Source organism: Elgaria multicarinata, chromosome 5, assembly GCF_023053635.1.
Source record: "Elgaria multicarinata webbii isolate HBS135686 ecotype San Diego chromosome 5, rElgMul1.1.pri, whole genome shotgun sequence".
NCBI lineage: Eukaryota > Metazoa > Chordata > Lepidosauria > Squamata > Anguidae > Elgaria > Elgaria multicarinata.
The window spans coordinates 34,205,527-34,226,205 of NC_086175.1; the positions used below are offsets into that span (position 1 = coordinate 34,205,527).

Consider the following 20,679-nt stretch of genomic DNA (forward strand, 5'->3'; position numbering starts at 1 on the left):
GAGAGGCTGTCGGCGTGGCTGTGGCGGTGACATCTCTTCGCCAGGGGCTCGTGAGTGTGTGCGTGGAGAGTGGGAGGGGGGGTGGCGGTGGCGGTGGCGTTTTTTTGTTTTGTTTTTCCAGAGGAAGGCCAGGCGAGTCCCCTCACCATCTCTCCTTCTCCCCCCCCGCCCCATATACCACCCCTCTCTTCCCCCCTTCTTCGTTCTCCTCCGCTCTTCCCTCCACCCCCGCCGTCTCAGCCTCCCTCCACTCCGTCTTCTCCCCCTCAGCGCTGCCCTTCCCGCCTGCCCACCCGCCCCCGGCTCGGCTGCTTTAATAGCCTTTGGGTTGCCGCCTGCGCCTGGACTCTCTCGCTCCTCGGCGCGGCTCGTCTTTTCCCTCCTCCTCCTCGTCCTCGTCCTCCTCCTCCAGCAGCAGCAGCAGCAGCAGCAGCAGCAGCAGCAGCCCCGAGCCCCGGGCCTTGGAGGGGGCTTCGGGCGGCATGCTGCTGGATGCGGGGCCGCAGTTCCCGGCGCTGGGAGTGGGCACGTTCGCCCGGCACCCGCCCCCGTCGGCGGCGGAGATGCAGGAGCGCGAGCTGAGCCTGCAGAACAGCTTCGTGGACTCGGCGGCGGCGGCGGCGGCGGCTCACCTGGGCGCCTTCAAGCTCAACGCGGCGGCGGCGCACGAGCTCTCGCCGGGGCAAGGCTCGGCCTTCAGCTCGCAGGCGCCGGCTTACCCGCACGCCGCCCATGTGGGCTCCTACTCCGGGCCGCCTTTCAACTCCCCGCGGGACTTCTTGTTTCGGAGCCGAGGCTTCGGGGAGGCGGCGGCGGCCGGCGGCGGACAGCACGGGCTCTTCGGGGCGGCGGCGGCGGCGGCGGCCAGCGGCAGCCTCCACCACCCGCACGCGGAGGCGCAGAGCCACCTGCTGTTCCCGGGCATCGCGGACCAGCATGGCGCGCCCGGCTCGCCCAACGTGCTCAACGGGCAGATGCGCTTGGGCTTGCCCGGGGAAGTCTTCGGCCGCTCGGATCAGTACCGCCAGGTGTCCAGCCCCAGGACTGACCCCTACTCCGCGGCCCAGCTGCATGGCCAGTACGGCCCCATGAACATGAACATGGGCATGAACATGGCGGCGCACCATGCCCACCACCCGCACGCCCACCCGCATGCCCACCACCACCACCACCATCACCACCACCCCGGGGCCTTCTTCCGCTACATGCGGCAGCAGTGCATCAAGCAGGAGCTCATCTGCAAGTGGATCGACCCGGAGCAGCTCAGCAGCCCCAAAAAGAGTTGCAATAAAACTTTCAGCACCATGCACGAGCTGGTCACCCACGTCTCGGTCGAGCACGTCGGCGGGCCAGAGCAGAGCAACCACATCTGCTTCTGGGAGGAGTGTCCGCGCGAAGGGAAGCCCTTCAAGGCCAAATACAAACTGGTCAACCACATCCGCGTGCACACGGGCGAGAAGCCCTTCCCGTGCCCCTTCCCGGGATGCGGTAAAGTTTTCGCCAGGTCCGAGAACCTCAAGATCCACAAAAGGACGCACACAGGTCAGTGAGGGCGGGAGAGACCCGCGCCGGGGAGGAAAGGGAGGCGGCCGCAGGGGTGGGGGTTTAAAACAACACCGGCACCAACCGCTTCCTCTTAATGCAGAAACAAAGCACCGAGATCCTGTTCCCACCCCTCTGTGAATGTTTTAGGCACCTGCCCTAAAAGCTGTTTTCTCTTGTTCGACAGCATCCCTTTAAAGGGCATGGTGGGTAAACTGATGGCATAATACTAATACCAGTGATACTAATAAATAATAACAACAATGTAAAGGCAGATTTGGTTATGAATGTGCGCACAGCTCTTAAGTCTGGCTGAACCATGACATGGAAGTATGATATATTGAAATAAAAGGGAGTTCCAAGTAAATCTACTTACGGAAGGTTTCAAAGAAACCCACACAAAAGGGGGCACAAATGGTAAGTCACGAAGGCCAGGGCAAACCACAAATGATCCCCACACTGTAGTCCTGGACACTCTTAACAAACAGAACAAAAGAAATCCCTTTGGTTTCAGAGGGATCTTCTTCCGTGTGAACCTACAATTCTGAGCATGCTGACTTGGAAGTGCTTTCCTTTGAAATCCACCGGATTCATTTCCAAATATGATCAGGTCGGAGGCGTTATTGAAACAAACGCATTCCCTGTATTTCAAGAAAGTGGATAAATAAAAGGGCAGCTAAGCAAGCCACAGATATGCCGTTTGATAAATGTGCTGAAGTGATCAAAAGTAAGGCTGCGTTTTATAAATTCTAGAATGGCTAACCTTTGGAGCAAAAGCTCTTGCTTCTCCCGCCTCCCACCGCCCCACCGCTGCCCCTTCACTGCGCTTTACAGGGGCTGCTTTCCATTAAATTTAAATGGGGTGAGGCAGGGCCATAAAATTTTCTAATTTCCAAAAGTGTTTTGGAAGTCTCACTTGGGCAGCTGAAGGTGGTTTTGCACGGGTTTATTAAAATTATGTAATAAGCAACAGAGGGTTTCAGGTTGACAAACGTCCAGGCGTGGGATTTCCTCTACTCCTCACCCCACCCCAAATGAGGCGAGAAAGGAGCCCGTGTTTCCGGGTGACAACTCTCGTGAGTCCAGGCAGAGGAATCAAGCCGAGGCGTTTTCCAGGCTCTGTGATAATGGCCAGATTTGTGTGAAGTCTTCTTCTTTGCATCCCTCCTCCACCCCACCCCACCCCTGGAAAAAGACAACCAAATATTTGAGCGATTTCTGGACATCAATATTGACTAAGTAGGAAAGCTCTGTGGGCCTTTCTGGTTGTGTTGTGGAAGTGTTAAGAACGGGCTTAGGTGCGAGACGGGCTTTAACAAGGTTTAACAAATACGCGATGTTGATTTGCATGGAGATGCCCGCGATTGGGGTCTGAGCGGATGTCTTTAAGAAACAATTTAGGTGCTAATGGAATTTCACGTGAAATTGTGCGTCTCTCCCGCCTCCGATTTCGGGGGGGGGGGGATCCGGCGATGGTGGCGGCTTGAGTTCTCACACCTACAAATTACTCGGAAATCTGGCTTACAGGGTGAAGCAACTCTAGGAAAATGCCAAGCGAGGATTTTGCATGTGTTTCCTTTGGTTCTCTCTCTCTCTCTCTTCCCCCCCTCCCCCCTTCCCCCTTCCCAGTGGATATCTGAAGATTTACTTCCAGGCTTGCATAAAAAGGGGGAGGAAAATACACAATGTTTTCAGACATTGAGTCATTTGGTTCTGAGGTTTAACAGGGCATGGGTGTTGTTTTTAAATGAGAACTGGAGAAGTGCTTTGGCCTGTGGGGCAGACGTAGCTTCTCACACCAGTTGAAACAAAACGGACGAAATATATGCCCTCCAACAGACTCTGCAGCATCTCTCTCTCTCTCCGTTTCTGTGGGGAATAATGTTTTTAAAAACAATCACAGGTTGACATTGTACACTGTGATCAGTGTGTGTGTGTGTGTGTGTGTGTGTGTAACCAATCCCCGGGTCCAGGGACTTTCTGAAAATCTTGGTTGTCTTGTATGATCTGCCTCTGCTTCTTCTTTTCTTTTTAAGCTAAGTATTGCCCAATACATCTTACTTCACACTCTACTTCCTTCCTAAATTCGACTGAAATTTACAGAAATTCCAAATACGTGAGTTTAGATAATTGGAAGTCAGTGAAATCGACAATGCTTTCCTTTAGTTTAAAGAACAAACCAGGAATGTACAGTTTCTTCCGTGATCTCTCAGGCCCCTCGTTGGCTTTAGTTCTTGAGAAAGGTTGCTTTAGATAAGCGGAATGCATCGGAAGTCGGCTGGGTGATTCTTACACCAGGTTTGCCTTTCTTCCTGCAGGCGAGAAGCCCTTCCAGTGTGAATTCGAAGGCTGCGACAGACGTTTTGCCAACAGCAGCGACAGAAAGAAGCACATGCACGTCCACACTTCAGACAAGCCCTATTTGTGCAAGATGTGCGACAAATCCTACACCCACCCCAGCTCCCTGCGGAAGCACATGAAGGTAATCCAAAGAGGAGGTAGCACAAGGCAGGGCAGGGAATGCTTAAATGAGAGAGGACCAGAGAGAAACCAGGAAAGCACGTGGATGGCATCGCTTTGGTAGCCACAGGCTACATGTTTACTGGCAAGCAAAGCCCCACTGAAATTGGAGGCGTTTATTTTGGGGGAGGGGGGAGGATGTTTCAAACGGGGTGGAAGTTTGCAAACAAGACAAAATTCCTTGGGATGTAATCACACAGGTTAGCCTCTTTACACATCCACTTTTTCACCGGATTTCAGCACTGAGGAGGGCGGAACGAGAATGACTGCAGTATTAAGGGATGTATGTGTGTGTGTGTATGAAACTCTAGTCCTTCAGAAATGGGTGGAAGGGGAGTCCTGGCCTGAGGATCTGGGTGCCCCCTTTGTGCGTCTCCTTTTTCAAAGGGCAGTTCATAAGTTTGCTTTGTTTCTTTGGGGCTTGTAGGTCCATGAATCTTCCCCGCAAGGCTCCGAGTCCTCCCCTGCTGCCAGCTCCGGCTACGAGTCCTCCACCCCACCGGGCTTGGTGTCCCCCAGCGCAGAGACCCAGAGCACGGCCACCAACAACCTGTCTCCCGCAGCAGCGGCGGCAGCGGCGGCGGCGGCAGCGGCGGCGGCAGTGTCCGCGGTGCATCGGAGCAGCAACGGCGGCGCAGGCGGCAACGGCAGCTCGGGCGGTAATGGGGGAGGCGGCGGCAGCGGCGGGGGCAGCGGCGGGGGCAGCTCCAGTCACAGCGGCCTCACCTCCAACTTCAACGAGTGGTACGTCTGAGGCCGCCTGGCCTTGCCGCCGCTCTCCCCAGACCCTGGAAGCGAAGCTGTTGGAGTCTGATTTGGCGCCCGCGCGCTCTCTCTTTTTCTTTTGTTCGGATCGGGACATCGGGACAGCAGCATAAGAGTGTGTGTGAGAGAGAAAGTGAGAATCACATCTCCCTTTGAAGAAAAAGAAGAAGAAGAAGGAATTAAAAACAATAAAAGGTTTTCACCCGCCAAGATGCACCCACCCCCACTGCCTCCAGACCCCAGAGCCTGGCGAACATTCATTCCTTCTGCCTCCGGCGCCTTGGGAACAAAAGATCAGGCACGGCTGAGGAGCGAGTCCCCGGGCCTCCATCCCTCGAACTCTGTGTGCACATAGAGGAATTCAAGGTGGTAATCAAAGTTTTCTTGGTGTATAGAAATTGGTCCGCTTTGTGAACTCTGCATTGGGTTTTCCTTTTTATGAATTTTCTTTCTCACCCAGAATTGATGCGCTCTCTGCCTCCTGTTCTCTTCCTCTGGCTCTCTTCCTTCTCTCTCTCTCTCTCTCTCTTTCCCTCTCTCTCTCTCTCTCTCTCTAATTCACCCATTTTAAAAGGGGAGTGGGAAAAGTAATGTGGAAGCAAATGGTTTCTTTTGTAATTGTGGTATTTAATATTGTGTTCCTTTTAAAAAAAAAAAAAGAGAGAGGCAACTTTGATTGTATACTTCATTCAATATAGACTGGAAAGATTTTAAAAAAAAACACGTGCCAAAGTCTCCATGCTGTTCTTCAAAACAACCCAGATCAATTCCTCCTCCTCTTCCAATGCTTGTGAATGTATTTTCGGTTAGCTGGGTTTACATGTGATGTTTTAGTGCTTTTTGCAAGTTCGATTTGTTAGTTCCTGTTTGGAAGTTTGTGGGGAGGGGTGGGTGGGAATAAACGTAGTGCCGTTAGGTTTTTTTTTTTTTCTGTTTCCCTAATAACACCCTTCCTTGTGTAAATACCTGTTGCCATATTTATCCATTTGTAATTAAATTATGGTATTACTTGCTACAGAGGAAACAGTATTTATAAAGAATGTTTCTTAACTATAAATATGTACAATTGTGAGCATAAACTGTTTCAGAATTTTTTTATTTGAAGGTTTATGTGGTTTCATTATTTCTTGTGATATGTTTTTTGGAGAGTAATGCATACAGAAATATAATAAAATGTGTTGAAACTGCAGTCACTGATAGTTTTCCCTTTCTTGTATTTCCCTTTCTTGGTATGCCAAAGATTTCCTTTAGTTAGTTAGGTTGTTCTCAAAGAGAAAAATGTCACTCTATATATAATGCATTAAAAAAAAAGGCAATGAAATCACATGACTTTACAAATAATTCAAAAGTTAAGCTTTATTAGTTTTAAATCAAAAAAACCTTCATAACATTTTAATACATTATAGGTTTGTAAACCCTATTGAAAATAATAATAACAACAACAACAACAACAAATTTCTAGGTTGCAATTTCTAGGTTGCAGAGTAAGTCTGATTTGATACAGTGGTTCTTACTCCTGAGTAATCACACATAGAATTGCACTGCACAGGACTTTGGATCCTACCCTAGGTTTGTAAAAATAAGCACTAATGTGCTATTTCAGTGGAATAATTATGCCATGTATTTCACATGTCTCCAGCTGAAACTCAATGGAAGTTAAAATTGTTTACAACTCTGGCTGTGTCATATCTTTCAATTTAAACATTTTACTCATTTCAGTTTTATGCCCTTCTAAACTATCAATACCAATGTTCTTAGTTTCTTGCTTTTTAAAAACACTTATGCTCAAATATTTTTCTCTCTAAAAATGCCACTCTGTAGTAATCCCCCCCCCCCCCAGTACTGGTTATATTAAGTTTTAATCATTTTCCTGAAATCAGCACTGTTTGTATGTTGGTTTCTTTCCTTAAAAAATAAAATAAAATAGAAATGCATCCATGATGCTTTCCCATAAAATCAGGGCTCCTCCAGAGTTTGAAACTTATCTCCCATACTGTACTTTAAACTGGAGTCATTTCTTTTACTCTTTTTTAAATTTAAATTTTAAATTTAAAGTTACTTCTCTGCCAAAATCTATTTTTCCACAGATAAGGTTTGTGGAGTGCAGAGAAATAAGGCTAAAAATACATTGGTTTGTTTGTGGTCTTTCTGTGGGAAATAAGGTGCAATCATGAGTTAGCTATGAGAATATGTGCTAAAGATGCAAAGAGTATAGAAAGCTTAGGTTTGATATATTTTGCTTGTTAAAGAAATCCTCCAACTCCACCACCCAATTGACCAATAAGATTATATATGAAAGTGGTTTAAAATGTGAAATAATATTTTACAGGAGTGGAAAATTATATGGTGTTTGGTTTTTTTTTTAAAAAAATTTGTTTTGTTTTTTGTTTAGAACGACCTAACTTAGCCTTTGCAAGGCTAAACTGGATTTTAGTGTAGTGTGAATCCATCCTTTTGACTTGAATCCGAGATCGATGCTTAAAGACAAACTTGATTTTCAAAGGCAGCTTTCTAGGAATCAGGAAGTGGAACCGAGCTGTGCGGGCTTAAAAACCTTCGAAAGGCTGGCCTTTGCCCAAAATCGGATGCAGCCACCTGGGCACCAAAAAGAGGCAAGCATTCCTTTCCCCTTTCCAAGCCCGGCAGAAATGTGCTCCTGGCATCTGCTAAAGCATTTCAGCGCCAGCCAAAAACCTCGCAAAAGATACATTTTCCTCCCCAACGCAGTGGCTTGTTTCCCTTCCATTCCATCCAATCCTTTTCTTGGAATTTATGTTCGCCACACTATCCCGCGCGATGGAAGGGAAGAGAGGAGTCTTAGGTGCACCAACTGACTTGAGAGAAAGACCCATTCAGCTCTGTGGGACTTACTTCCGAGTAAATGTGCCGAGAGTAGAGCTGTTGGTAAGCTTTTCCCTGTAGTGGTGTTCGTGCAGGAGATATAGGGGGATAGATACCTAGATATGTTCCCTTCTATATGGAAGAGGGGGCATAGAGAGGATTTCCCCACCCCCACCCCACGCCCTAAGGCTATCCAGGTTTGCTTTTTGCTGCGGTCCGGTCCCCCCCCCCGCCCCCCAAAAAGAGCTGGCAGGCTTCCTCCTTTGCAGCTTGCTCTGTTCTTGCCCATTCATTCATTCATTCATTCTCGGCTGCATAATGTAAAAACCCTGAAGTAATCAAATGGTTATTAAAAATCCCATTTTCCTCCCTTAATAATATTAAGCCAAAAGTGTGTGTTGGGTGGGTGGGGATTACAGTCTCAGTTTTATTAAAAGGATTAGCAAATGGCGCGGATCTCTCGAAAGGATCGCGCTGTGACCGGTAAACTGTCGGTGGGAAGGATGGAGAGTAACTGAGATGCCCCAGAAAGAGCCGGGTTGAAATTGGGCTGCTTGGTGGTTTTGAACAATGCCGCGTTCTTCATTGTCCACACCCGTCGGCCCTTCAGTGGCGTCCAAAGTTGGATCTTGGAGAGGTGCAGCGAGAGCCCTCGAAGCTGGGAATGCCTCCCCCGGCTCCTTTTCGCCGGCCCGGCGCTTTGGTGAAACGGGAAGCTGTCTTCCAGATCCAGCACCCTGGAGGAAGGAGGAACCCCGGACTCCAGGCTGCCAGGAACCCTCCGAGGAGAGATGGTACCTCTTCGGAAGCTGCTCGCCCGATCGGCTTGGCGAGACGGTCCTGTTGGCCTAGGCGAGGGGGAGCGTCCTTCCGGGGAGACCGCCGGGGTCCACCAGCTCTGCTCCCGGCCGCGCCTTCAGCCAGGCTCCCTCCCCGCCCAGCTCACTAGCCAGGCTCGCCGGACACCCTCCTCCTTCCTTGGGCGCGATGTCAGGCCGAGGCTCCTCCGGTGGCCAGGGTGGGTGGGGTGGGGAACGAAGAAGCCTCAGCCACGCCAGGGCAGCTTCTGCTCCAGCGCAGCGCTCCTCCCCAAGTGGCCCGAGTCCCTCCCGGGCGCCTGACATCAGAAGCCTTTCCTTTCATTCAGGCCCCTGGGGAGGGCAGGGACTCTCGCCTCCCTCCGCCCTCCCCCAGGCTGGCCGTGAACTTGAACTTGAGCTGGCCTTGGCTGCGGACAGCGCCCCATTTCCTCCCAGGACTCACAAGGACTCGCGCTCCTGCGGCGGAAGAGGGATCCTGCCAGCGAGTCTGAGGACCGTGTGGTTGGAGGACGCAGACAGATAGAGACGAGACGAGGTCCAGGTAGATCTGCCCCGCGGCCGACGCACATATCACCCTGACAGAGAAGGGTACTATAATGCTCGTGTCGCCTGTATAATGCATGATAGAACAAGTCTAGAATGTATAATAGAACACACTATAAATAATAGAACGCAGATTACATAAAGCGTGGGGGGGGGGGGAATCCGGAAAGATCCAACAGACCTTTCTCTGGACTTTTTACATGCATTCAGGTGTGATTCCCAAATCCGTAGGATCAATGAGACTGGTTTATCTGTGGCTGTCATCTCATGCGACGTTACCTTGGAGTAAGCCCCACTGAACTCAGTGGAACTTACTTCCAAGGAGACATAAATAGGGATCCGGGTTAAGTTCTGTTTAAGTGGCACATCCATGCTCCCCAAACGGATAGGCATGTTCAGAAAAGGTTAGTCTACATCGATAATATTATTTCCTCCCTGTTTCAATCATGACACTTTCTCCTCCTCTTCCTTCCAATCCAGGTCTCTCTAACCAAACCTACTTGAATTTCTTTTTCAGATTTGACTCGATTTTGCAAAAAAAATAATTTAAAAATCTCCTCTTCTCTCGTTTCTCTTATGTTTGGTGACAGGCACACCTACAGTGAGTATGAGAACAATAGTAACTACTGGTAGTCATGGTGTTCCATTATCTAGCAGTCCTAAGCAGTCGTACTATGCACTGTTATGAGATAGTACTAGATATGCAGTAGTGTTACATGATACAGTAGTAAGTATACACATCATAGTATATAGTAGTGGTAGTAGTAGTAGTAGTAGTATGTAAGTATGCAGTGGCTGTGTTTTCATTTGTAAAGGAGAACCAGAAATAACTGACAGGCATAGAGAAATGCCGACCACCTTTCCTGTCATATCTTGCCCACAAAGATCCACAGAGGCCCCCTTTCCTCTCCTCACCGCCATTGACATCCCGTAGCCCAGTCTTTCTCAATCTCACCGGAGGGGAGGGGCGCGTGTGCAATGTCTGTCTAACCCAATTGGCAGCCCCACTTCGAAGACCATAACAACCCAAAGAGCAGCGTGTAGAAAGGCAGCGCTATTAAAGTCAGTGAGGTTTTGTTTTTGTTTTAAACTTCCAAGGAAGTGTGTAAGGAGCGCATAATCTCGGACATCACCAGACGCAGCCAGATCCGCCTAGAGGCAACGCTGTTGTTCTTAACCGGCTCACTAAATTCCGGTTTTAGAGACCCAGGCTTAAAACCCAGCCTCAGTTCTCTGACAGCGCAACCCTACGCATGTATCTTTGAAGTAAGTCCCTTTGTGTCCAAGAGGGCTCTTTCCCAGACGACCAAGTCTGCGTGATTGCAGCTTGAAAATCTTACACGGCCCAAATCAGCATCCGTTTAAAGAACGTGCTCGCAGAAGGCATTGATTTCGGCCTCTTCTTAGGCGCCTTTCACTAGGAGAGGACTTCCCATGGATTGCAGTTCGCTCCACCACGGAAGCGTGTTGAGGATCCTTGGCCCTGGATCGAAGCCCTAAGCCTATGAGGGACCCTTCCTCAAACCAAGGGCCCTGATTGGACTACAACTCCTAGCATCCCCCAGACAGCTGGGAGTTGCAGTCCAGCACCAGGTTTGGGAAAGTCTGGCCTAAGGAGTGGTTAGGAAAGCAGGAATGGTGAGGAGAATTTGTTGCTGTTGGGTGATTTTTTTTTTGCTTCACTTTTGCCCGCCCACCCCGAGGCCTTCTCTGGAGCGCAACCTCATAGAAAATTGCGCAGGAAGGCTCTAGCCAAAGTTAAGTATTTATAAGCCCAATGGATTTCAATGGGACGTTGGTTGGTTTGTAGCATGTGCCACCAAGAGGATTTCGAAGTGCTTCGATTCGGCTGGATTGGGTCCCCTTCCCCCCCCACCCTATCCCAGCAGGGCGATGTGTAGGAAGAGCTACCGGTGAATACAACAGAGGGCAACGAAATACATTTGATAACATTGATGCCTTTTAATAGCCGATTCCTCGCTTATGGCCAGACAGAGGCGGTCTTCTGCTCAGCCACATAGAGCGGGAGAGAAACTGAAGTCAGCCCGTGCAAGCTTCAGCAATGCCCAGGTGCTTCCTTACCACCACCCGACCCTGCGCCTGCTCACCCAGAAACAATGAACGGAATGGGATTAACACTTAAGTGGATACTGTTTTTTAAATGGATACTGTTTTTATACTGTTTTTATGTGTGTGTGTTTTAAAAATGTATACTTTTAATGTTTACTATTTTTAATGTTGTAAACCGCCCAGAGAGCTTCGGCTGTGGGGTGGTATATAAATGTAATAAAATAAATAAATAAATTAAGGCACATTGGACCGGTGTCACACTGGACCGAGCTTCTTTGAGCAAAAGGGTACAAAACCCGCTGTCCACTTATACGGGCGCTTCGGGCAAGCTTCTCCAAGAGAAAGGGGCAAAGACCGGATCGTCTGGTGCAGGCAAACACTTCCAGCCGTTCTCCTGCGCAACCCCCTGGGGCAGATATAAGCGAATTTGAGGAGGGAGGCAGAGGTTGGGATAGGAACTCTCCGCCAGACCCCAGGCTGCAACAGGCTTCTCTGGAAAGCGGCCTCGTCGGGTCAGAGGGCCTAGAGCAGGCTTGGAGAAAAGGATCGCGGCCTTGGCCCGATCAGATTGTAAAGCGGAGGGAGCCGGCTGGACCCCAGGGTGACGCCTGTCGAGGAAATCCAAGCAAACGGAGGGGGAGTTGGTTTCCGTGGAGGCCAGTCCCGCGGCTGGAGGCGCTTAGAAGGCGCTTTCTAAGAAGGGGTAAGGGGTGATGGAGGAGGTGGCGCCCTGGAGTGGGGGGTCTGCGCTGGGGCGGGGGGGGGCTCCATTTCGCCGCTCGGGGGTGGGTGGGCTGGGCTCCCGGGCCAGGCCCTCTGGGGAGCGAGGCTGGTTTCGAAGCAGGGGCACTTTCGGGCAGGCTGCCTCCAAAGCCCCGGGTTTTTTTTCTTCCCAAGCAGCAAGGGAAGGACGGTCAGACGGGGGGGCGGGGCGCACCACTTCAAAGGCTTCCCAAGTCCGGAGAGGAAAAGCAAAGCCGCCCAAGCCCAACTCGCGCGGGCCCCTGGACTTCCTCTGGAGGAGCGCTCGCCTGGGAACGGGGCCGTCTCCCATCAGCTGCACCAAACGGTAGCCGTTTCGATCTGCCGAACTGCGGCGGTGGCATCGGGACTCGGGGCCCGCTCAGCCTCCTCGGGAGAAGCCCCGCTTGGTAGGCAGAAGGGCGAATGAGTCGGTGTCATCCCCAGCCAGGGCTGAGATTCATCCCCCACGTGCTCAGGGGTCGAGCTATGTCGACTCAGTCGGCGATTGGGTTCAAAGAAAGGGGGCGGGGAGGGAGATTAAACTTATAATGTTCTACACGATCATATTATATACTATAGAAAGGCGGGGCAGGAGATGAAATCATCATTTTATATGCCGTAATGTTATATACTATAGAAAAGGGAGAGGAAGATCAAACCATGTATTACAGCCGGGTCTATCCAACCATCCCTCCAAGCAACGATGGATCTCGCAATAACTGTGTGATAGATTGGGGCCTTAGCTAGACCTAAGGTTTATCCCGGGATCGTCCCGGGGTCGTTCCTGCCTGCTCTCGGGATAAACCTTAGGTCTAGCTAAAGCCCATCTCTGTGTGTAAATATACAGATTAGCTCCTGGGGGTAGGTGGGGGGGGGTCTTTTACGATTTCTACACGCAGAGGTGAGAATACAGAAGCAAAGACAAACCTGTGCTCAGTGTGATGCGGGGTGGGGGGGGGGGGAGGAGAGATTTCACTTTTGCCTCCGTCTAAAGCACCGTGCCTGTTATCCATATTTTGACTTTGGCTCGGTCTCACTTTGAGGACATATTGAAAAGCGGTCTACAAATTACGGGCTGACATTCTGGGCCCGGGAAGGCCCTGTTAGGGGGGAGGGGAGCTGGAGGGGAGACAGATTAGGGTGACTGGTTCGCTAGGTATTACTGCTTCTATTACTACAGCATCCCAGGCTTCCCTCCAAGTAGGTCAGGGGGCAGAGTGCACCAAGTGCGTCCCCGTTTTATCCTCACAACAACCCTCTGAGGTAGGCTAGATTGAGGGCGAGTGACTTCGTGGATGAGCGGGGATTGGAAGCCAGGTCCAGAACTCTGCCTCCTTGAGGCCTCCTGCCTTTTGGCCCACCCAGCTGCAACCAAGTGGCCACTTTCTCCACAAGCCCCCCCCCCCCGAAGCTTTCTCCTCCTCCCAACTCTTGAGGAAGGCCTCCACTCCTCTCTCCCATCCCAAATTCCAGCAGTGACCCCAGTGGGATTTCCTCCCCAACTTGGCGCCCTCCAGATGTGCTGGACTTCAACTCCCAGCATGAGGGACGCTGGGAGATGTATAGTCCAAGGCTGTCCCCCAGGGATTTAGGTTGGCCCGCAGGAATGGCGTCCCAGCAAGGGAAAAAATCCGCCTTTGCCAGGGCTTTGGGTTCGGTGCTGGGCCTGTTTAGGCGGCCCACCCCAAGCGGAAGCCACCCGCTTTCCGTTCCCAGGGGCCTTCCAGGGACACGTGTTCAGGATCTCGACGTGCCAGTTTTCTGCTGGTGGTAGTGGTGACAAGGAGGAGGGCGGCTTGCCCCAAGCCCCCCCCCCCTTTGCAGCGTTCCCTCCTGCCAACCCTCTCCTTCTGCCCTTTCCTTCTCCCCAGCCGTGGGGTAGGGTGGTGGAGGGGTGAAGGCCCAGAAGGAGCGGCGATGGGGCGAGGAGTAGGAGAAAGTGAAAGGTCACCCACAGGCGGGGCCCCCATTCCGGCCGCGGGGATATTGATCCGCCGAGAAAGATAAACAGAAAGGCCGGTGTGTCATGAATACTAATGAGAGCCGCTTGCAGATTTTAATTGGCCTTGACTTTCTCTCCACTGCCCACCCCACCGCCCTCCTCCTCCTCTTCGCGGCGCTTCCGCCAGATCTTCCTCCGCCCACCATCGACACTTCGCGCACCCCTCCGCCAGACCGCCTCCTGCCCACCGCGGCCTTTCCCCTCCGCCCCCTCTGCAGCCCGAGGCGCTACTCCGGAGCTGGGAGGAGACCAGCAGCCCCAAAGGGCCGCCCCTTCCTCCTCCCGGACCCTCCTTCCTACTCAAACCAGCAAGCCGCTGCGGGGTCGCCAGATGCCTCCCTGGGGTGGGGATGTCGCACCTGCTTTGCCTTCAGAAGGTCCCAGGGGCAATGCTGGGCGTCTCCAGGTAGGGCTGGAAAAGCTCCGGCCTGAGACCCCGGAGAGCCGCCGCTGCTGCCCGCCCCTGGTCTGAGTCAGGATAAGGCCGCTTCCTAGGGCTTAAACACGCTCAGGAGCCAGGTCCACACAAACGCGCAGTGGCTGGCCTGACATTTGGCTTGTCTGCAGGGTCTAAGGGTTGTTTATACAAACAGCCGCCCAGAGAGCTTCGGCTATTGGGCGGTATAAAAATGTAATAAAATAAATAAATAAATAAAAATAAAATGAAACCCTCAGGCCTTCTACTTCGAACAGATTGCAGACGCGCTTAGATTCCGCGTTCTCCTCCCATCAGCAAGTATTTGGGTAAGTCCTGACGGTTTCAGTCGGTGACACGCGCAGCTATCCTTGTTTACTTGGAAGTAAGGCCCACTTGTTTGAGAGTGTGTATTCCCCCGAACAAGTGTGCAAGGGATTGTAACTGAACACAGAAGTGTAGCTGGTCCTGACCTTCAAATATGCCTACTCGGCCTTACTGCTCTTTGGCAGAACTTACTTCCAGGTAAGTGTGATCAGCCGGAGAACTTCCAAATGAAGAATTAAGTCTGTAATCCTAGGCAGAGTTACCCGATAAAGAGTCCCATTGAATGTGGCAGGACTTACTCCTGAGTAAATATGTGTAGGGTTTGATGTACCGTTGTAATCCTAACACCAACTAAACTAAGTCGGATTTACTCCCCTAGTAAACACCGGCCATTCTCGCTGATTTCAATGCTACATTGTCTTCCAAGTTGACGTGTCTAGTATAAACTTGGATCCTCATCATATTTACAGTGCCCATTCCAACGTTCTTTACTCAGTGGGGAAGTAAGCCCCGCTGGGTCCAGTAGCCCCTATTTAGGCGCCTAGGTTTACGTCACAGTAAGACCCAAGGCAACTTTTTAAGAGGGTGTTCCCCCTACACCAGCGACCTCCTTGTCTCTGATAAATTCAGTGGTGCCGTCAAGATAGAACTTCGGGGGCAGAAGTCCAACGCCCCACTGGGAAAAAGGAGCGGGACACACACACACACACCCCGGAAAAGACAGCAGGGCTGGCTTACCACATTTCGAAGCAAGTGGAGAAATACACATTACGATCTGAAAAATGGGCTAAAACCACTAAATTCAGAGTCTAAAATTACCGAACTGCACCACTGGGTTACGCTTGGGCTGCATCTGATATCCAAATTCGGGTTGTTTTGATCCTGGGGGAAGGAAAATAGGAAAGAAAAAGAAACCGCTCCCATGAATTTCCCTCTCTTCCCTCTTCCCTGCCTGACATAGAAAGACGCGACTCTTCGTCCTCGAGGTGCTCTCAGGGGCAATTTGCCTCGCACAAAAACGAACTTGGGCTCCCGGGCGCCAGACCCCTTTCCACCAACTTTTTTGTTAATCCGGGATCGTCTAGGAAGGGGATTGGGGGCCGCGAGGAGACCCTAAATGAAGCCCCCCCCCACCTCCACGTGGTTACTGTTAGCAAGGCGACCCAGGTCCAAGGACTTTCGCTCGCTCGCTCGCTCTTAACTTGTGGCCTGATTTATTATGGAAGTAATTTTAAAGGATCGAGTTTACGGCTTGAGTTATTGGACGGAACACCTCCGGCTGACACCCCCACCACGCCTTGCTGCGGCTTCCCCCTCCGCTCTCTCGCCCAGCCCGCTTCCCAAGGCTGCAGCTGTGAGGAGCGGCCGGCCAGCCAGCCAGCCAGCCAGCCAACCAGCCTCAAGTTCAGAGCTCGCCGCCGCCGCCGCCGCGGATTCCTGCGCCACGCACGCTTCCTCCTTCTCGCCCCCGATCAAAGGCGCGCCGCGTCAGCGCCTCGGTTTGAAAAGGCCCGGACGCGTCAGCTAAACCTAGACCTTGAAAGGGAGGTGGTGTGGGGGGGGGAAGCACACCAAACAAACATCAAACCAAACCAAACGAACCCGTCACTTCGTCCCCTCCTCTTCCACTCCACCGGGGGTGGGGTGGAGGGACGACGACACCCGAACAATTGTGGGTGTCCCCAGCAGGAAAACAAACAAACAAAAGAATAACAAAATATGATGAGGGCGACAAAAGCGGCGAATATTTCGTCGGCCATCCCCACCCCACAAACCCACTCCCCGAAAAGTCCTAGGAAAAAGGAAAGGATTTTAAAAACACCAAAAGTTGGAGGAAATCTGAAGGTGTGTGTCTGTGTGTGTGCGCGCGCGCGCGCGCGCGAGAGAGAGAGAGAGAGAGAGAGAGAGAGAGAATCGATTACTGTATTTTACACATAACTTAGAGTGAAAAAACAGATTTTTAATATACGTTAGAAAATCACATAAAGTAAGATATAAAAAGCAAAGAGCTTAATGTAGGCAATAAAACACTACACCTAATAGGCTCGATCCAGCCGAAGTTAAGCATGTTTTTATAGGAGACTTGGTCCCATGTTTAACACTGATTTCAGAGGGACTTCAAAGTGCTCAACTTTGGCTGGGGTTATGCCCACTGTCTGTAAAAACAACAACAAAAGTAAGGAAAAAAGGAAAGAAAGAGATAATGTTTTAATTATGCAGGGGCTGTTACAGAAAGAAGGGACAAGAGGACAGAGCTAGAGCAGGGGTGACCAGGAAAGAGATCCGGGTCTACTGGTAGATCCCTGAGCAATTTGCAGTAGATCCGCAAGGATTCCTGACTCCCAATCGTTTAAGAAGGGCAGCAGCAAAATGACTTCCCCAAGTCCTAAATTGACTGCTGCTGCTGAGAATATCGGAGAGTGGATTTGTGTGTGTGTGTGTGTGTGTGTGTGTGTGTGTGTGTGTGTGTGTGTGTGAGAGAGAGAGAGAGAGAGAGAGAGAGAGAGAGAGAGAGAGAGAGAGAGAGAGAGAGAGATGTGTGAGCTCCATACAGTGCTGCTAGCTGTCAAAACAAATTTCTGGGCTCGGAATTCTTTTAATTCCAAGCCTTTTGAACCAGGCTCCCATTAGTGGATCTCGGGGTTCCAGCAAGCCTGAAAATCGCCCAGTCCGGATCCTCATGGGATCAGGCCCTTATAAGCTTTCCAAACCTCTTGGCATGTCCCTTCCCGGAATAGATGTGTATAGGATTGCAGCTTATTCGGCGCTAAGGTAACATGCCCGGGTGACTTGCCGTGATTTCGGGAAGACTGCAGAAACCTGGAGGTCTGGTTTTAATCCAAGTACGAATCTGCACTGGTCCTTCCCTCCCAGCCCGGCATGATTTCTTCTTATGCCCGGGAGTGTTCTGCTCCTCCTTCCAGTCACCTTCATTCGATCATAGCTTTATAAAAAGCACAATACTTAAGTAATGTGGAACAGAACAGCTCTTTAACTTGTTAACCTCTGCCAACCCCTTCAAGTTGAAGAGGAAGGCAAGAAGAAAAAGATAAATGTCCTTAGAAAGGGGCTTCAGTTATCTGGGTTCTGGGGAGCAGAGCAGTCCCCGAACGGGGATCTGGAGCAAACCGAACACAACTTAATTAAAAACCACTATTCCGGGGTTTTATTTCTCCAGTTACATGCCGGGGAGAATTTATGGTCTTGTAAACTGGGTACCCGGAGTTGTGGTAAATAAATGGCTCACTGCGATCCCTATTCGGAAAAACTGAAGCATTGCTTTTATTCCAAAGATCACCTTTTCGGCTCGCTTTCTCCGACTTATTCGTTGTGTGGAATTCTGTTATTAATTATATTTTTGTGTGACCTGGAGGCACCCGGACACCCAGCTTTTCGGTATGGTTTCGGATTCCTCCTACCATCTCACAACAAATCCATAGTATAGCCTGTACTTTTATTTATGACAGGCCCCTCTTTAGATTTAGTGGTTAATCTGGCCTGTTTCAGTTCGATTTCAAGGTAACCTATCTCCGATTAAATCGGCTTACTTGCAAGTAAGTGTGTGTGTGTGTGTGTGTGTGTGTACACACACACAGAGGGGCACATGCTCCTAAACAAGCATTTTATATTGAAGGGGTCCTAAGAATATGAACCAATGCAAAGCTTCCAGCACCAAATTACAAGTAGCCGAAAATGTTTATTTAAATGAATTAAATATTAATAACATCGATTCAAACTGAAATAAACAATAAGTCTCTGGTCCTGATGAGTTATCCCGGTGCCTTCTCACTCATTGGCTAGAACTCCGGTGGGTGGGAAGAGGTTTAACTCCGAGCAATGGGGTAGAATACTGCCTGGAAACATTTCACTATATTCCCACAGACAAAAGGGTTCAGTACTATTTTTTAAATGGATGCTGAAAATTCAGGGGCAAGGACTCCACGGCCTGCATCCCGCCACACCTAGGAAAGGCCTCACTGATTCCAGACCACATGAGATTATCTGTCAGAAATAGCTCTGTCCCTGGTTCAACTCCCTGGTCGACTCTTTGCTCTGGACTATGTATAATATGCCCCTCTGTCCGAAAGACACAAATCCCTGGGCTTAGTACAGGGAGACTGGATAACCCGTGGTTTGTTTCTGGTTTTCAAACAACATTATAGTTATTCTGAGGCCTAAAAAGCGACCACGACGAAAGGCTGACAGATGGCTTTAAAGGCAGCAGAAAGGTTTGCAGACCTAATATGCATGCAAATAGTACCTCTGCGTGGAGGCATCGCAAATGTGTCCTCTTCTTCAACTGATTGCTAATTTCTTTGCAAATGTTCTTCTGAATATATCCGAGAACATAGTGGAACTTGCTTCTGAGTAAACATGATGTCAGTGTGCTTAGGATTTCAGCCTTAGGGACCTTTCAGGCGCACCTCCTAGGCAAGAGGGAATCGCTGTTTATTTAGGCAGAGATGCCTCGAGCCTCGCTTTCCCACCTTTGAAAAGCACGTCGGTGAATGCTTGGGAGGCGACCCCTTCACCTTGCTGCACGCGTTTCCTCCTCTCCCTCCCCAAGAATTGATTCAGGATCGGGTCCCTATGCAACTGAAATGGACTGTCCGCACTGTGCCTGGTCCTTTGAAGTGGGTGGGTTGGTGGAGGTGGAGACCTCAAATTGACTTTAATATGCTCCGGATCAAAGTGTCCACCTTTCAGGGTCACTATCTCGATTTTTGGCACACCCTTAAACCAGCATAAATAAATTTGAGACAAGCAATCGGTTACATGATTTGGGAAAGGGGAGTGACGCGCGGAATCTAAGGATACTCATGCGGGATTAACTCCGCTTCGATGTCAGCAGGACTTACTTCCAATTCCGAATAACACTAAACGCCCTGTTTGGAAACAATATCCGCTGAAACCAAAAGTGTTCACTTCCCAAAGATGTAGGATCGGGCTGCCAATGCGCTTAAGATCTTCGCATGGCACCCCAACGCCTCATTTCGAAACTAGACCCCATTTTCTTGGGAAAGTCCTATCGATTTTATTTGGAAATATGGATTTCAATGGCAATTCTTTCCAGGTAAGCCTGTGGTGGATGGGGTTCGGCGTTTTAAAAGTAGACCAGGAATGAACGCCAGGTATCCTTAACGTGTCCCTATAATAATAATAATAATAATAATAATAATAATAATAATAATAATAATAATAATAATGCAGACGTTCCTCCTCCTTGTCATACAAAGTGCCACACTCTGATCCTAAACCCGAAGTGCCACTGAAAGAGGCGAATTGAGAATGATTCGGTTTAGAGATGAGCTGGATTGACCAGACCTTAAGCACACTTGGAAGTCAGCCTTTGAAATCAATGGTGAAACCGACCTGTTTTTTCAAGCAAGTCTCTTGTAAAGAGGGGGTAATATCCATTCCCAAGAGTATTTGTTCATCTGGCCCACAAGCAGCAAACTCATCCACACTTATGGAGGAGTAACCCCCTATGAAATAAACAGATCTATTCCAAAGTAAACTTGCCTGGAATTGCAGGCGCATGTCATCGGAGAGGTACTACTGGGGGCACGACCCCAGTCATCCTAGAGCGCCATCCTAAACATGTTTAGACAGGGAAAAAGTCCTACAACTTCCAGCATTCCCCAGCCAGCATGGGGAACGAATCATGCATATGATTGCTCCCTTAAGCACATTGATTCCAATAGTGACTCGAGCCTGCAATCCTATGCACATTTCCCTGTGATGAAGCCTTATTGAAAACAGTGGGGCTTTCTTTCCAGTAACCAGGCATAGGATTGCGCTATACCTCTTTTTCCTGGAATTAAATGGGATGCTTGCATTCAGTTGCGTGCCCTAGATGTGAATGGATATATTTATTTTACAGTGCAATCCTATGCACGTCTACTCAAGAAATAAGTCCCATTCAAGCTAACCGGACTTACTCCCAGGGAAGTGTGTGTAGGACTGCAGCCCAAGTCACTTACAAACTCTTGCATCAAGAGCCTTCCTAAACCTTGTTCTCTAGATTTTTTTAATTTTCTTTTTTAAATGCCCTTTGGGACGAATGGGACAACTTGCCATGTGGATGT

General features: G+C 50.1%; 1 protein-coding gene across 1 annotated transcript; it reads left to right on the forward strand.

Moving 5' to 3' along the window:
- The first annotated feature begins 207 nt into the window (after positions 1 to 207).
- Positions 208 to 4,816, forward strand: ZIC2 (Zic family member 2). The gene is made up of 4 exons (XM_063127452.1): positions 208 to 397; positions 428 to 1,542; positions 3,861 to 4,024; positions 4,490 to 4,816. Exons 2-4 carry the CDS (start codon positions 483 to 485, stop codon positions 4,814 to 4,816), a joined length of 1,551 nt encoding a protein of 516 aa, XP_062983522.1. The 5' UTR covers positions 208 to 397; positions 428 to 482.
- The last annotated feature ends 15,863 nt before the right edge of the window (positions 4,817 to 20,679 follow it).

Bases quoted from the DNA above. Each gene is read 5' to 3' on its own strand.
- ZIC2 (XM_063127452.1), top strand. From the start codon at position 483: ATGCTGCTGGATGCGGGGCCGCAGTTCCCGGCGCTGGGAGTGGGCACG. The intron at 1,543-3,860 runs GTCAGTGAGGGC...TTCTTCCTGCAG, and splicing joins CCACAAAAGGACGCACACAG to GCGAGAAGCCCTTCCAGTGT. The intron at 4,025-4,489 runs GTAATCCAAAGA...TGGGGCTTGTAG, and splicing joins CCCTGCGGAAGCACATGAAG to GTCCATGAATCTTCCCCGCA.